Raw genomic sequence first — 18,685 nt, forward strand, 5'->3', positions numbered from 1 at the left:
ACGTGCACGGGTCGGGTCGGGCTTGATTTTTTGGGCCCGATCTAAGCTCTAGTTACATGTTGAAAAGTAACAAATATTCAAAATGTCAATAAACACAACTTTTCTGTTTTAGCATAAAATGTGTATCTGTTGCGGGTGATGGGCCTTTAAAATCTAAATCTAATTATTTACCAAACTGGTATTATACATACCTTTTCTTGTTGTCAATGGAACTATTTTTGTTTACTCCTTTTACAGACTTGCTTAATGTCCATTTTCAGCACCAGTTAATTTCTTAAATAAATAATAAAAAAAAAAATGTGTTAAGACAACACTGTCTAAATAGTGTCAGTCAAATCACTGAAACAAATAAATACTGAAAGTGTTTATGCAGATGTGTGAGCTTACAGTAATGATTTGACAGATGTGTGTATTTTTGAGGTTTCCCACAATGGGCGTAAAATATTTTGTATTTATTTGTAAAACTGAAAGAAAGATATGTTTCTTGATAAACAAAGCTTTCAGCACACAATGTGGTTTTTCGCATCAGTTGAAAGAACCACTGTAAATGTTAAAGCACTGAAGCGGGACCTAATTTTTCCAAACATCAAACATCCAAAAAGGCCAATTGACCATAACATTATTAAAAAAATCTAATCAAAATCTCAGATGCCTGCAAACATCTGTCAAACTGAAGATGGAAAGTACAAAGGATGTGGAAACAAGCTCAAATTCTTATAATCCAGCATCTGATGCTTGACAGATCAGGCTCAGCCAGATGATAAGACAATTTTGAGACTTTGGGAAATATGTATCTGTTTTAAGGTGAATGGTGGGGAAAAAAGTCCCGATCTCCCTCTCCATGAACATCTGGCAGGAAAATCCATCAGAGTGCTGGGACAAGTCCAAGCTTTGTCTTGACAGGTTGTTGCAGAAACTCAAACGGGACATAAAAGTTAAGAGTTATGGGAAGAGAAACCTTCTGCCTGGCTGAGGCAGGTGCCCGCTGTTGTAATCCATGCACACTGAACTGTGATGATTCTTTTCCCTGACATGAGCTACATTACCTTGAAAATGTTAAATCATGCTAAAGCGTGCTAAATTTGCGGCTTTGCATTGATGTTAGCTTTTACGATGATTGATTGTACAAAGATGCATCAGAAAAATTATACATATAAAAAGTTAAAGTATACAATGGAGTTTTTGCTGAGATGTCTCCTTATGACCTTCAAAGCAAACAAGACCAACAGCAAGAAGATTGGCTATTTCTGTTAAAGGTCTTGTTAATGCATGTCACTGGGTCGGATTCCTCAGGAAATAATAATATAATTCAGGAATGTCCATAATTTTTCTTTCCGAAAAAAAGTAATTTTTCCAAGCAACCAAGTCTGTGTAGGTATATGAACAGCTCATCTTAGAGCAATTAATAAGGATTTGGCTGACTGTTTTGTTTTTTTCAGGGCTGATACCAGTTATTGATAAAACCAGTGAGACTGATAACTAGGCAAGGGTACCCTAAGGATTTTAATGACACTACAGCTCTTGATTCATACACATTATCAGTTTGGTTCTTTCTGTACTGCATGAATATATACATCTGTATTCTTACTGATTCATTTTCATAACTAATAAGTACAATATAGAGGAAAATAATACATTTAGAACAGGAATACAATTGAATGTTTTAACTATCACTATATTGTTTCCAGAGCAGCAACAGCAATATTTACAGCAGCAAAATCCCTATAAAGTAAAACTAAGTTCAAAAGAATGGAAAACACACACATCAGTTCCTGCTGATTTGATTCATTGCATGCAGGTAGGCCTGCAGCTGGTAGAGGCAGGAGAGGCTGGTTTGTCTTCAACATCTAAGTTTACAAGAGTTTGTCAAATTTTAAGATAAATGACAGCTGCTACACACAGAATGCTTTCATTTGAGCATACCTCTACGTGTTTTGTAACATTTCACTATTAGCCGCACTAGCATGCTATACTTGTGTAAAACAGCTGAACTGGATGAAAGAATGTAGATGAAGCCAATTAAAAAATCTCTATATGCATGTTGATATGTTTATTTTTGTTGAACAGGCATATTGATAAAGTATTTAACAACATTTATAGCATTTTACTCAGAAATGTATTGCAAAAATATTGCACTTTCAGAATGTTGTTGCTGCCAGCTCAAGTAAACTTAAGCAATCATCACCTGGTTCACTTTACTGTTGATGTGCTCTTCTGTTTGCTGGCTTTGCAAAATGTGTATGCATGTGGAGGAGCTCTGCAGAGGAGAAGTCACAACAATGTGATTACAAATTACACCACAATGTCAAAAAGAACCTATAAATGTTCTATTATCATCACAGCTTACCAAAACTCACAGCTTACAAATACTACATACTGCCCTTTTAATACTGGGCTTCAGTACCCTTCCCTACTGATGACCAATATAGTATTTTTGTGGCAAAAATTAGTCTTTTTGTCAAAATATACAATAACTTGAGATGAAATGTACTTACAGCAATATACTCAAGTACTGTGTAACAACTTTGAGGTACTTTGCTTGAGTATTTCTATTTTCTGCTGGCTAGATACTGCTTTTGACCTCAGGAGCCACCAGAATCAGCAAAAGAATTAAAGTACCTTGTAGCTGCTATAAATGAGAAAATCTGACTTTTTTACATGTTAAGTGGCTGTGCATATAAAGCATTTCCTTGGCTTAAAGTCATTGGCAAATGTGTACAGGTATCATCCAAGAATAATTATGAAATTATGACATAAATTTGCATAATGTTATTCCATTACTCATTCAATTAGATTTAATAAGGTCAATTATCATTCATTATATCAAAATTACAGAATAACACATAGCTTATGTCGTCAGTGTGGTCTGTACAGTACATAGTAGCATTCTCACAAACATTTTGAAACTTTTTCCACCATCTAATATTACAAACTATTGCAATGCAAGCTGGTGATTCTGTAACTGTTTAATCTGGCTCTGCTCATCTGGCTGAAGAGTGAACCACCAGTTTAACAGAAGCATAAGTAATGTGTGTGGATATGGTTTGAGAGTGGAAGATGATTGCTGTGATTATGGTGATTATTCTAGCAGTGAAAGGGAGTCTGGGATACCGTGTGTTTGCTTTGCTGCCCTGCTCGGGATCTGGTCTTCATAACCCTCATCCATCACACGCTTGGGATCAAAGATACCCCTCTCGAGTTGGGAATGTAGCAGATGTGCTAAATACCCCAAAACAAATGTTTTGTCTTCCCTCAGTTTGCCAGTCTTACAGTTTTTCACCGTGATGAATTTCAAGGTGTTAAAACAGGCATTTGTTAAGAACCTAAAAACTTTCCTGCTGTGGATGGTAAATCATTGATTTGCAATGTGTTTAGAGCCTGAGCAGGTGTTTCGCGGGAAGGGCTGCAGACATTGTCCAAACTCTTTGATGATTCAGGGTCTGTAAAGCCTTGGGCAACTCTCCCTCTATCTGCCCACAGGAGTCTTGTTTCTCTGCAATTACAGAGCAATCAAAGCTCAATTATAGCATCAGCAGAGGTGTGTGATGAGATGGCTAACTGGATAAGAGGTGGAAGCTTTACAACCACCCTCTTTTGAGGTGACAGTGTTACTAATCTCTGGTAGCAAAAATGTCAGGTGCAGCTTTAATTTTTAAGTGCTCCACCTTAAAAAAAAAGGGCAATAGTAGGGCACAGTAATTGCATTTTATGTGTTCAAAGAGATGCAGTCACAGAAATGCTGAAAATGTATCATTCAAACATCATCTGCTGGAATTTATGTTTTACATACAACAATATATAATATATTTCATTGTCACAAACGTAAAAGCCTTCTCTTTATATCCAGTTTAGCTGTAAACATCCATGTTTTAATCTGTTGTATACAGATCTGCTTTATGACTAAATGTACATACATGTCCTCTGACCTGGAAGTAAATGTGCATGACAGGAACTCTAAACATGGTAAAAGATTCAAAAGTGGGACTTAAGATCAAGCAGAAAAAAGTCAGAGTGAAGAGAGCCTGACCAAATTATCAAACACCAGGAACACTACACCAGAAAAATAAATAAAAAAGAAATTAAATATAAAAAATAAAAAAATAGAACTAGGGCTGCAGCTATCGGATATTTTTAGAATCGAGTATTCTGTCGATTGTCCTATGGATTAATCGAGTAATCTGATCAAAAATATTTTTGCATTATTAAACAACAATATCAAATAATGCCAAAGGACAATGATAGACCTGTTATATATAGCAAATGGCTTTTATTCCTGAAAAAAAAACATACAGGGATTTATCCCAGCTATTCCTAACAATGGGAGTGAGGGTGTGTGTGTGTTTGTTTATGTGTGCACGCGTGTGTGAGGGAGAGTGAGAGAGATGAGATGAGTGTGTGTGTGGAAAGCAGTTATTTGGTGTAGGCTATTACTCTCTTGCAATTTTAAACAAATTAGTTTCCACATCTTAACATGATATCCTGTCATACCGACATCAGGCTACAGCCTCTACAAATACCATACGTTCTAACTAGCAATGGTAGGCTATGTTAAATTAGCTAACATCAGTGTTTAAGCTTGTGTCGGCGACGCTTGGTGAGCTGGTGTTAACAACACATGCTTTCGGTTCAGATGTTGGATCATTGTTGACCTGCTGTTGTGGCGCACCAGTTCTTGTTTGCAGTAGACACATTGCACTTTGTCTGAAATGAATCCTTGTGGCAGAGATTTTGCTTCAACCATTTATTGTAATCGAATTATTCAAGTTACTCGAGTAATTGTTTCAGCTCTAATTAGAACGCTTGACTCTAGAGATAAAGACAAACTGGCACAGGGAACACACAGACTAAATACACACAGGGAAGGTGGAGACACAGAAGCAGCACATTAGAGCTGGGCAGATAATCAACAGCAGGAAACACACAGGGGCAAGAATTGGGTTTCTGAATTGAGAGGAGAGGTGAGTAACGAAATAAAACAGGGAATAAGAAAACATGATCTAATCTGCAGTAGGAGACATGACAGTACTTTTCAGAATGTCATGGTGTCTCTGTTAAGGTAGAAGGAGATAATCTTTGCATGTAGCCAATTGTCATCATTCAGATGTTGGTTGACGAAACACTAACAGCCTGACAGAAGTGGTTGACACAAAAACTGCAACAGAAACAAGAACCTACAATAAGCTTGAAGGTAACATCTCCTGCTTTTCTGCAAGTGTAGACAAACATTAGGTCCAGATTTGGACCTTGACTCACTAAAAAAGCTATCAAACAAATATCCACCATGGACAACTGTGGTGCTAATGTCATTTTGCAGGCAAGAGAGCATTCAGTGATTCAGATGTACCACATTGAATCGCTTAAAATCTTCGCTGCTTACTTACCTATTTGATGATTTATATTTTGTTTTGTTTTTTTCTCTTTTTTCTATGATGGAACAAGTTGACATCACAACACTGATTTCAGCTTCATGGCTAAGGTGTCAATAAACAGTTGTCTCTTTCTGTCCAGCCCCCATGTGCACCTAGCCAAACTGTGTGATACAACAGCACGTGAACTACACTTGCTAAATGATTTTCCACAAAGGCTTACATTTGGAAAGATGCATCACAACCTGGGCAAGGTCATTTATTTGCAGCAGAAAGTTGCTTTTTTGGATTTATGTGCCACTGAGAATGTGCATGTCCAATACTAAACCCCGTTCTCTTTATTCATCCATGATTTACACAGATATGAAGCCACAGTTGTAGTCATTTGGACTCATTTTGTGGATCCCTGAGGAAAAATAGCCAAATCTGTGGGTCCAAAATTATTCTGATGTTCATCAGTTCATCATTCTTTTTGTCTGTCTGTCATTCGGTGTTCAAAGCTGCTGCAAAGCTCTGTAGAGATGAGAGGAACTGCAGAGTTACTGATACTTCTCTGCAGAGTTGTGCTTATGAGGGACTATGAGTGATCCGTTTTAAATTACATAGTCATGTAATCCATTGCTTATATAAAATATTAGATATTAATGCAGTTTTAAGATTGTTCAGTTTAAATGGTTTAATAGTGTAGCCCTTATTCTTGAACACCACTGCTAACAAAAAGTTCTCTGTCCTTGGCTTGTAAGCTAAAGTTACACAAGTTTGTTTACATTTTGTCTCTGCGCCCCAGCCAGTTCAGCTGTCAATCAAACAACTGAACTAGACCGCCCACTCAGGCTTTTTTTTTGTTTCCTCCCATTATAAGACAACTTTTCAAGTAAACTGAAAAATCACTCTGACCAATTTGTTTTCCTTTGACAGAGATGAACCCTTAGATTTATCAGTTACGATACAGCCTGTCAGTTTATAATAAAGAGATACTTCATAAAACTTTTTTGGCTTCTTTTAATGACTGTGAAAATTCCTTCTCCTTGGGTTGTGTTGTGGGGTTGTAGGTAGCTCCAAAGTGTAAACAAGGAGAGGAGACATGGTGATATTTCTCCCCTGGGAAACAAATACTTCCACACACCTCGTTTCTTTGCAAGCCAAACAAAGTGAGATCATTAGCGTACTTTTCCCATTAGAGAGTGATAGACAGTGGCCATTGCCAAACAGATGGGAGAACTGCTCACACCCCTTACACATTTCCCTCACACCCTGTTCCCCTAACAAGTGGTTTGAGTTACATGGCTCAAAGCCAGTGAAACACAGTTGATGTTTTTTGTCCACTTCTCTGTCTTTGATTTGTGTTCTACTGCAGCTTAGGCTGAAGCACACACAGAGTAGCAGAGAGTGGATGTGCTTTACATCGGGAACAGTGTATGTTAACATACCACTCATGTTACTCACCAGCTCTGTGGACTTGCTCTCCATCTCCATACACTGGGTACATAGAAGAGGGCCACACGCAAGTCTAGTCACAGCAAATTCACAGATTGAGGTAATCTCTCTCTAACACTCTTGTTTCCACAAACGCGCGTGCACACACACATCAGTCCCCCACTACTAACAGAATTGAAAACAGGTGCCCACCACATATCTTGCATTCTTCCAGAATACAAAAGTGGTTTGACCTGAATGGTTTTGCTGGAGTGGAGTTACCCTGTATGAAAGAATAGTCCATGAGGAGATATGTGTGTGTGTGTAAACATGGAGGCGTTGGGTTCTGTGCAACATGCTGCTGGAGCAGCACAGACTTGCACTATATTGGAACCACATTTCTCCCTCTGCGCAACCCTAACATGCAGTGTCAAGTTAACGTCAGGATAAGTCGCAGATACACCATGCGAACATAGCAAACCACCACATTTAATAGCTTTCCATACAGCGACCGAAATAGTATACTGGTCTGGCTTTGACCGATAGGGATGAATGATCAAACTACATTGATAGCTGTTCTTAAACTTTTGACTATCATGTAAAAAAAATGCAAATTGGAGACTTGAGATGACCTTGCCTCAGTCATAGTCTTTTCCGGCAGCCGCAGATGATCTGGTTAGTGGAGAAACAGGTCCAATGAGAAACAGAAGGGTGAAAGTTGCCAGACGAATCAGTGAAGAAAAGATACTGAAGCCATAATGAGGAGGCTGATGATAAATGTGCTGCCCTTGGATTTTCCAGGATATTTCCATCTTCATCTTTCATGACTGCTGAGGCCATTTGTCTGCAATTGCCTGTAACCACGTGGTATGTGTTAAGTGTAAATGTTAACTCGCTTCAAAATTCATCTGGTAAAACCTTGAACACTGTCATCAACATTGTCCTTATGTTACAAACGATTTGATGAATGCACAGAGAGTAGCAATCTCCACCATGCTTTCCCCATTGAGACATCATAATGCCACTTAAATATGGGTGTGGATGTGTGTTTCACTGCACACTTCAAGCTGATGTAATGTGTGCTGTTACAGCTGACAGAGAAAAATATAAGCATCTCTGCTCTTACATATGGGAGCAGAGATGTTCATTACACTGCACGTACCAACATTTCCTGCACATGTCTTTCTGCCTCTGAGTCGTTTTTTTGAATCCCCAAAGAGTGAGATTGACAGAAAAAAAATCTGTTAAAAAAAGTACCCTATGCACAGCAGTGCTTCTATTCTGAGTGCCAGCTGGTGCAAGGTAAGCCACAATGGACCAAAAAATCAATACTCATGCATACACAATTACTATTTTATTAACAAGTACATGAAAAACAAATTAACTTCTCATGTTGCCTTATCAGATTGCTCCGTGACAGTCCAAAAGATGTGATCTTATGCACGTTCTCGAGTTCCTTGTCTCAGTGCCTCTCTCTGCTACACTAACAGAGAGCAAAAGTTGCTAACGTTAGGGTTGGGGTTAGAGTCTGCTAACGTAAACTAAACTAACTATATGCTTCCAGAAGTTCTACAGTAACCCTTTTAAAAACATAGAGGCAAAAGGCAATAGTAACAACAATTCCACTATATGAAAACATCAACATACCTTTCCATTTCCTTAAGATAATAAATAAAGATCTGACATTGTACACAAGCTGTCTGATCCATATACAATACTACGGAGGACAAATAGATACATAAGAAACATATCAAACTGGGAGAAGATGTAGGAAAGAAAATACCTTAATAGTAGTAAATACATTTAACTACACTGCAAATGTCAGACTTCTTAAAATTCCACAATAAAAAATCTGTATTTTGAGGGATGTTTGTGATTATGTTCATTAATGATTTTGGACACTGTGGAGAGCTGTTGAGGCTTCAGCACAATATCATTGCATCTTTAGATATGGAAAAACATATTGTATCTATAAACAGGGAAAAAAAGGCACAGAATTGATTTGTCTAAACAGCATTCTCCCCTGTCTGCACGTCTCCCGACGATTCCTTTTGATTTGGCTTTGAAACCAAGCCAGATCTCAGCCAATTCTGTGTGTGTGTACTTGTACGTTCCATATTGACGCTGTGAGACTAAACTACCAAATTGACATTTGGTGAGTTGGTAAGCTGTGTCTGGCAGCAAGTCATTATATTTTTCTATTGAATGAAGCAAGAGCCAGTGAAAAAAAGTTTTTTCTGTGCCCCTAATTTTTGAAAATAATGAGCCATGTGGGAATATATCCGCATTTCTCAACTGAGAATTTCAAGTCCAAGCCATTAATTGTTTTCACGAATCATCTGAATTTGACAGAGGCGGTTTCAGATCAGGATGTTTGTTCTCTTTGCATAACTTAAGGCTGCAATTACTTTCACAAAGCAAGCTTTAATGGATGCCAGTTAACTATGAATGTAAATTGCGTGTGTCACAATGTGAACCAACAACTAGCGAGATCCAAAAAAAACCCTGGGAATAAAGATATTGCTTCAGATTTTCCAAATTTAAATTATTTTTACCTGATTATGAAATGAAAGTGAATGTACAAAGCTTTAGTTGACTGATGCAAGGACATAACATCCTTATTCTTTTTTGTTAAGCCACATGGCTTTTTATTGCTTTTATATTATTGAAACAGGTCCAATTTAGTAGATTTTTGTCTGTAACTATTTTAAAATGTCTCCTCTTTTTGAACTGCTTTTCATCATTTACTGTAGTTATCATTGTGAAGACCAAAAACAGGTGTATTAGTGAGAGTATATCATGCTCTTAAAATTATTTTGGCAGGTTTAAAGTAAGACAAATACCAATTTAAAGCTAGCCTAGGAGAGACTGTCATGTTGAAATACACCTGTCTTGTTAGTTGACAGTAGAGGTGCAGCAACAGAGAAAAGTGTTATTTCATTGGGAATTTAAGGATGGTGTCTGGTTCATGTGGGTGGTATATAAACCAGCAAACACTGTTTGTGTGAGTTCGTACAGGCCCATTGTACATAGATCTGTGTGTATCTCAGTGTGTGAGGGAATATGCAGAGCTGCAGAAATGAGGCATAGCACTGACTGATGCTGCCGGCCTCTCTGCTTCACAGAACTGGCTTTTCTATCAGATAGACAGCTTGACAATATCCAGACCCCACTCTTTCCGCTACACACAAACACACAAAGGCACGCCAAGACATTTATACACACAGGCACATACATACACACACATGCACACACAGCTTTCTGGGTTTGTTCCGCTGGTTCCTGGCTTGACTGTTTGTAAGATAAAAGAGATGTTTGTAGCTGAGTGAGTACAGTGTAGTTTGACCTCTTGCACAGGCCTTTCATTGTGTTGTGTGTAATGGAGATTTTTCTTGTCCCATTTTAAACCATATTACAAGAAACTCACCACAAACTGAAAAATAATGTTGAGTCAGCCATCATTCAGTGTCCTAGGGATGAGCACCACTACTTTTAACAGAGGTAATAGCACTTTCATCGTAACTTGACTTACTTGACTTGCCTTTCTGTGTTTCTGTGAAACAGAGTTACAGTAAAATAACAGTGAATGCCACTATTGTACCCTGAAATTGCCATTTATCACCTCCATATTTTTTAACTCCTGCCTCTCCTCTTTAGGATTACACAGATTTGATCTTGAGCCATAACAGCTCTCATACACAAACACACGTGTGCATGTGCAGACAGATTCACATTCTCTTAATTATCTCATTACTTTTGTCTGACCGAGATCGCAGATTTTAGGGCTTTTAAGTGTATGTATAGGATATCGTTCATATTTGGCCTTAGTGTTTTGTGGATTTCCAGACACCAGTGGGGTGGATCTACCCAGCATCCTTTTCTGTTTGGAAGAAAGCATATGACGCCCTGCTCTCGTCAGGCGATAAACGAGAGCTCAGCTATGCTGGCCAGTAATGCAATACTTCCCCCTCAGGCAAGTAGCTGTTGGTAGTGTGTGCAACTGAAACAGAAACTCGAGTAACTGCTAACTAGCAGAGTAACTGAGGATTAACTACCATTTATGGATAGACTGTTCCCAGAGAATAAGACGAAGTAATGGCTGGGTAGCTTTGCTAAAACACTTACCAGCTCATCTTAGTAACAGGTAAATACATGATTACAATTGGCTGCTGCAAGACTGAAATAATGATTATTTTCTTTTCATTGATTTATCTGCTGATGTAAGAAATGGCAAAAATATTTGTTTGCAACATTCCAAAACATAATGAACAATACTGACAGCCCCATGTAGTTTCAGCTGACAGATATGTATATTATTGATGCATTTAAACCTAGTAATATAATATCTAATTTAATTTTAACGGATATATCCTTTTCTAAAACTGCACTGGAAGAATCTTAACATTTCACAGGAAAAAAAAAGAAAAGAAAAGAAAAGAAAAAACTTCCCAACTACGACATTTTGTACAAACAGAAATGTTTGTTTGGTAAAGGAAAGGTTACAAGCGAAAAGCATTAAACTATCAGGAATGTAGAATCTGTTTTTGACCTCATCATTCAACATACCTTTAAATTGCAAAGGCACAAGTCAAGTTGAATCAGCTGTAAAATTCCCCAGGAACCAAACTCAGACATAAACATGTAGATCAGGCCTGTTCAACAGCTTTTTCAGAAGGTCCACGGTTTTAAAAATGTTAAGTACCAAGGGGTTGAACTTTAACACAGAAAAATGCTCTCAGAGAGAAAATCATATCTTGTATCATGGACACAAATTGTGTTTCAGCATCAAGCCCTCATCAGCGTGATAATACAGAGCACACATGACGCTAAAGATATGAGGAGCCAACAATCAGAGATAATAGGATCCATCTGCGAGTGCCTGCCCCCAAGACAGCATCTTAGTGTGAAAGAGGTGTAAAACACTATAAAGTCAAACTATCAGAAAATAAGTAGGATTGGAAAAAAACAGCATAAGTTACAAACAACACTACAGCTTCCATATACATCTAATATGAACACAATCTTCAGTGCACCCATAATATACATTTTTAAAGGTTTAGAAGAGTGCATTTTGTGCTTAGCAACAGAATTACTGTAACTTATGAATGGGCCAATTAGCCCTTCTAACAAAATGATCAAAGGGCTGAAATGAGGTTGCTGAAAGGCTGCATTAAGCCCATGGGTCATCAATTGGAAAGGTCTGATGCAGACATTTTTGTTCGTACATGTGCTCTTGGACCCAGCAGCAGAGAATCAATATTTTCTAGCAGCTTTATGCATCTCATGATGCCTTTATGATGTGTGTGCAGGGCTGCTAGCTGTCTCTGAGCAAGGCTGGTTGCCTGCTGTTCAGTTCTCAGGTGAGGAAAGGCCTGGAATCACTCATCCTGACAGCCACATCTGGCGCTACTTTCTCTGTCCTGTTGCCCTTAACTCTGCTCCTGAAAGCAGAGACCACTGTGCTTTAACCACAGAGGGAAGGAGTTATGATAATAGCAGGTATGATAATAACATTATTGGTGGTTAATAACAAGATAGAGAACAGGCAGTTTACGCAGGAGGAATACACTCCTGAATAGGGCTGTATGCAATAAAACCCTTGTTACTGCTAGCATTTCTTTGTTTCCAGGCTTTGTTCTGCCATTGCTGGAAAGCGAATCAATGCCAGGTGCAACAAGCAATCTTTCTGTTCTCTCTGTTTGCTCCGTGGATTATACATAGTCACTGCTCCATTGGAAATAAAGGCTTACAGTAAATGCTGAAGAAAAAAACACAAAGGAGCTGAAGCGTGACTTCATTAGCATTGTTCACTGCTCGACTGTAGTCTGACTCTGACTTTAGGCCAGACATTTGTTTCTCTCACTTTCAGTTATTAAAATTAAAATATCAGAAAATTTCGCACCTTTCACATGCCTGTAACAGTTCAACATAAATCCAGTTAAACATTGTTCGGAGCATTCACTTGGCTCAGCTCAGTTGGTGCCAAACCCACAGTTGAGGGCAAGTTCTAGATAGAGCCTGACCAGCTCACAGTCTTCATCTGTTTCCTGTTGAACCTAGGAAGTAAAGGTCGGAGCTCAGGGTAATATTTACGTTAATGGAATGACTCCAAACAGATTACATTTCAAAACAAGAGCCTGAGGTATCCAGGAGTAGCCTGCAGTCGCACATTAGAATATAAGCAAACACTTTTGGCGCTTCACCATATGCTAAGATCTCTCATCCTTTACTGCCCAGCGAAAATAACGTCTTTTAATGGAGACAGCAGACATAAACCCAAGTGAGCTGTCGGCTAAATAAGAACAGACCAGCTCTGTTCTCCCTGCTTTGAGGAGCACATCACAACAGGAGTCCATGATGGGAAAATCAGCCTGTCTGGATTCTCAGTGAATGTTGGTGAAGATGAGACTCTGCTGTCTATGTACAATTGGACATAGTGGAAACAAAGTTCAGTACCTGGCTCACAAAAAATGATGTCAGGAAAAGGCAGTGTACACTTGAAAAACTTCCATAGACATTACTGCTGAGAACTGGAATCTTCTTTTGCAACATGTATATATTACAATTTACTGAGGTTGAAGAATTTAGCTTTCAGCAGAAGCCACTGTTTTTTAAAAAATAACATGGGAAAACGTTTGTTTAAACAGAAAAACACAATGTTTTCTCTTTTTACTTTTTCTCAGCACTGAGAACTTGTAGAGAGGTTTAAACACAATATACTCCATATTGTACTTTAGTTTTTATCCAGACATGTTGTGGATGGACTTGACCCTTTTATTTGTACTTTTTAATGTATTCGTAACTACCTTCTTCAGTTACACTAGAAACAGAAATATTTGCAATCATACAGAATGTGGCTGTGGTACAGAGAGCATCAGAAATTGAGTTCCAGAAATGGTTTGACAACAAACTATAGACCTTAGTAAGAGTAGATCAATGAGTACCACATGGTCTTCTTCATGTGTGATTCCAGCTTCATTAAAAGAATCAAAGTTACAACTACTTTGTGGGTTTCTCCCAGCCAGGTCTTTAGACAAACTGTACAACTTTGCCGACTGCGCTGGTCTGCACCTGATCCTTGGACTCAACGCGCTGCACAGAAACCCAGACAACTCCTGGAATACTTCCTCCACCCTGAGCCTCCTCAAGTACGGCGCTGGCAAGAAGTACAACATCTCATGGGAGCTTGGCAATGGTCAGTATAGCTAGACACCACATACAGCCTCATACAAGTAACATGACAATGTGTAGCAAAAAGTGTTTGATTTTTCAGCAATATTTCATTATTTCAGTATTGTTTTGTGACATTTCTTCTTAAGTACACAACAGGTGGAAATGTTACACCATTTTAATGATTGTCTCAGCATCCCATGTTACGAATATCATAAGTTCATAAATATTTGCAGAGTTAATCCTAGAATAAATCAAGAAATACTTTTTAAGCTGATTTCAAAGGTTCTTTCAACGACAAATTAATCATGCTACAAGCAGAGAAACCACTATGTTAGAGCAGCAGTTTTAGATTAAACCTCTGATGAATTGTTACTTTAACCTCAACCAACCAAACTTACTACATTTAAATTACTAACAACTTCAATAGAACTCCTGAATCCTTTCCAAATTTTCCCACTTAACCAGTTTTCTCTTCAGAAGCTTTTGCTAAAACTGATGAGATGGTAGATTTCTGTCCATGCAGCTTACTGGGAACCTTTAAGCCCAGAAAAACTGCATGAATAGGTAAGCAATTTATGCTTGTAACCTCTAATACATCATTAATTGAATATCACTAAAGTATTGGTCTAAAGATTAGTCCAATAAAGTACGATGTCATGAGACAGTATATGGTTCAAATTAAGATTTACGGGGTATTATAACCTTGATAGAACTATAGATATACTTAGAGAGTTAGCTGTAAGTGAGAGTCAAGCTGTTCAAGGCTTAAGGCAGGGTTTCATTCAGGGATGAAAGGAACGGCTAGTCCTCGTGTCATCCTAACCATCTGTGTTCCTGCACACAGAGCCCTGTGTTTCCCTCATCGCTTCATATTTTCATTTCATTTCATTTCATCTGTAGTAATGCTGACAATAGAATCTTTTATTCATCCTGAGCTTAAAAGTACCATGCAAAATCCCTTGATTGGACCATGTGAAAAGTTTAGTGAGGTCTTGAACCATAGCAAAAGAAATAATTTTAAGTAAATCACCCAGACAGTGCAGACAGGGCAAATAATATTTTCATTATAGTTTTCAGGAAACAGCCACACACACATACACACGCACACAAAACAAACACATTTAAAGTTTTATTTTGAAGTGCAATCACAGCCTTGTACTAATACAGTACAGTCACAATACTCTTTAGCAGAGTGGTAAAACAGCAGTGAGCCTGCAGAAGTTCAGCTTCCGTTGCTCTCTTTGTTTTACTGATTCTCAAGGCCACCCTGTGTGCTTGGACCATTCCCCTGACACTGAGTCCATCTGTCAGTATTACTGCGAATTGCCCAATTATCCCTTTTTCTACTGCTGTTGGATACTCTCTAGGAGAGCAAGATCGGACTACAACAACAACAATACTCTCTTCCACCTCCCCACTGTTGCTTGTATAAACTCTATCTCGCTGGCTCACTGTACTGCGTTTCTTCTTCCCAGAGCCTAATGCCTACCGCAGCATGGTGGGTCGTGCGGTCAACAGCACCCAGTTAGCTCAGGACTACACCAAGCTGCGGACACTGCTGCAGTCTGTACGCTACTACCACCGAGCTCACCTCTACGGCCCCAATGCAGGACGACCTCGAAAGAATGCCATCTTGCTGCTAGACGGGTGAGTCAGCAAGAAAAACACTGATTGAGCAAGATTCCTGTCCTTGTTAGGCTATCCTGCTTGGAAAAAAGAGGGGAAGGTAGCGGAAAGTATGCTGCAGCCGTTTAATACTTTAACTGTGTTTAATGCACACGCACATACGCACACATTTTAGTAGTGTTCAGTGTTTATGGATTTCCATTCTGTAAGTTTTAGGGTCTCAGCTCCAGCCATACCCTGTCAGCCTAAATAAAGTGTCATGTGATTGATAACGTGACGGCTCTACATCCCACCTGCTGCTTTTACCCAGAAGTTCCACCAGCTTCAGTTTGACTCTGGTGGCTTATCTAACAGCCTTCACTCAACTGCAGTCTGTCCCCATTGAGATTTTAATTTCATATCCTTACTGCAAAAAAGGTTGTTTTGTATTGTGAGAATCAAGACCATATTGTGAAGTTTTCTTGTTGATTTTTTCTGTTTTTTTACAACAGTTAATGATTCGATTTAGGTCAATATGAAAACCAGCTTGAAGAGACATTAAACCCACTTGTTGTCTTAATGAACTTTAACTTTGTTTTGACAAAGTAACATTTTTGCCATATGGTGCTTTAATGTTTATGCTTTCAAAACATTTTAGATCTGGACCCCCTGCTAACAATAATTGCCCTCCCTAAAAACTTTTTTTAGAAAATTAAGCATTTGCAACATTAAATCGTAAAATGAGTTTGGTAGAACTTTTGTTCAGCAGTTCAGCCAGCAGCTCTTTAGTTCACTCTGTCGGTTATGTTTATGCCAATTGGATAAATGGGGGTGTGGCAGTTGGAGGGGCTTATTGCATAAGAAATACACAATGAATTCCAGGACTTGCAAAAGATATTGTGGAAAGGTTAGTTGTGAGCCAAAGGACTGCTAAATCATGCCAATCGACTAAAGGGGTCAGAGCAGTGGAAATGGACTCTGATAAAATGGTGGACAATTTCTAAATGCTAACAGAAAGAGATCAGCACACACACACAACATTTTGTGAGGTTGTGTGCGTTTGAATGCATTTGAATGCATGAACGTGTGAATGCCTGCATGTACCTGGTTGCAGCTATATAGAATTCCCACTTGTTTTATGTCAAAGCTATGAACACATAGACAAGATACATTTTTTGGAACAGCTTCTAACAACATGATATAACTTTGACAAATATTTAAAGGACTTTGCTGATCTGTAAAAAAGCATATTTTCAAAACATGATTTGGGACCATTGGCTGTCTGATTTAAATCAAATCCTTTGGAAAAATGGTCAGCATCAATGCAGTAGGTATTGATTTCATACCAATGGTTTCACCTTCAAAATGACCAGATTTCTTCATCAACATCTGCCATGAAGTTTAGTTTAAAGGTTAAAACCGGTTCAGTGCCACACAGTTTACTCTGACACAAATATGTGGTCTGCCAAAAGATATCCCAGAAAATGTCCAAAAATTCCACAAACACAGGGGAAAAAACATTGTGATATGGGATGAAACCTTACAAATGTTTGATTTGGACTGTGACAGATTTTACAAAATGTAATATGGTTAAATCTCAAACACTATATCTACCCTGGTCATATTAAAACTCTAACCACAGACCTCAGATTAACTTTATATCAGATATTGTATGTAGGTTTTCAGGCTACTTTGGGGTGTTACCACTTGTCTTAGTTTGTTGAAACTCTTTTTAGACTAAAAAATGCTTTTTTCAGTTCCATGAAACAAATAGATGATGGCATCTCTCAAACATTTTCATCACTTCCAAAAATGTTAACCCTCTCTGAGCTTTTCTGTCTGTTGAAATGGAAACAAACTTGACTATAATGGATTCATCAATGGCTCCGCACAACAAACAGAGATTGAAAATCAAACAGCAATGGATATACAAAACCCAGTGCTGGATGACCCAAATAAAGCGTGACATTATGGAGTGGTGTTTTTCCTGAATATGAAAAAATAGGACTTACTTTATCACCTTACTAATGGCATTTATAGGCAATATGTACATGTTTTACAAACAGTAGTTGTAAGCAGATGTAAGTGTTTATTAATGTGTTTTTCAACAACTATAAGCTCCTCCCATGGACATCCATAAGTGGAGCTTGGTGCATAAACTAATAATGAATTAAATATTGTAAAATGTAGCTTAAAATGTCTTCAAAATATATACAGTGCTCAGTGTAAATGAGTACACCCCCTTTGAAAATTACCATTTTAAACAATATCTCAATGAACACATAAACAATTTCCAAAATGCTGATAAGACTAAGTTTAGTATAAACTTTTTTAAACTTATAACATGAAAGTAAGGTCAGTAACTTAACTTAGATGACACATTTTTCAGTTTTACTCAAATAAGGGTGATGCAAAAATGAGTACACCCCACAACAAAAACTAATAAATCTAGTACTTTGTATGGCCTCCATGATTTTTAATGACAGCACCAAGTCTTCTAGCCATGGAATGAACAAGTTGGAAACATTTTGCTACATCAATCTTTTTCCATTCTTCAAGAATTATCTCTTTTAGAGACTGGATGCTGGAAGGAGAGTGATTCTCAAATTGTCTCTTCAGAAGTCCCCATAGTTGTTCAATTGGGTTCAGATCAGGAGACATACTTGGCCACTGAATCACTTTCACCCTGTTCTTCTTCAGAAAACAGTGGCCTTAGATGTGTGTTTAGGATCATTGTCATGTTGGAAAAGTGCACGATGACCAAGGGCACAGAGTGATGATAGCATCTTTTCTTTCAGTATAGAGCAGTACATCTGTGAATTCATGATGCCATCAGTGAAACGCAGCTCCCCGAACACCAGCAGCACTCATGCAACCCCACATAAGGACACTGCCACCACCATGTTTCACTGTAGGCACCATGCATTTTTCTTTGTATTCCTCACCACTGCGACGCCATACAGTTTTGAAGCCATCAGTTCCAAAAACATTTATCTTGGTCTCATTACACCAAAGTATAGAGTCCCAGTAGTCTTCATCTTTGTCAGCATGGGCCATGGCAAACTCTAGGCGGGCTTTTTTGTGCCTGGGCTTTAGGAGAGGCTTCCGTTGCATGCCATTCCTCT

At 38.3% G+C, this 18,685-nt stretch overlaps 1 protein-coding gene across 1 annotated transcript in view; it reads left to right on the forward strand.

Annotated features, from left to right (window-relative positions):
* hpse2 (heparanase 2) overlaps positions 1 to 18,685 on the forward strand; it is a 61,240-nt gene that overhangs the window by 19,554 nt on the left and 23,001 nt on the right. The window contains exons 4-5 of the mRNA XM_037123958.1: positions 13,804 to 13,977; positions 15,431 to 15,602. Of these exons, the coding sequence (XP_036979853.1) occupies positions 13,804 to 13,977; positions 15,431 to 15,602 (346 nt within the window). The remainder of the gene's footprint in view (positions 1 to 13,803; positions 13,978 to 15,430; positions 15,603 to 18,685) is intronic.

This window comes from Acanthopagrus latus, chromosome 15 (genome assembly GCF_904848185.1).
Source record: "Acanthopagrus latus isolate v.2019 chromosome 15, fAcaLat1.1, whole genome shotgun sequence".
Taxonomy (NCBI): Eukaryota; Metazoa; Chordata; class Actinopteri; order Spariformes; family Sparidae; genus Acanthopagrus; species Acanthopagrus latus.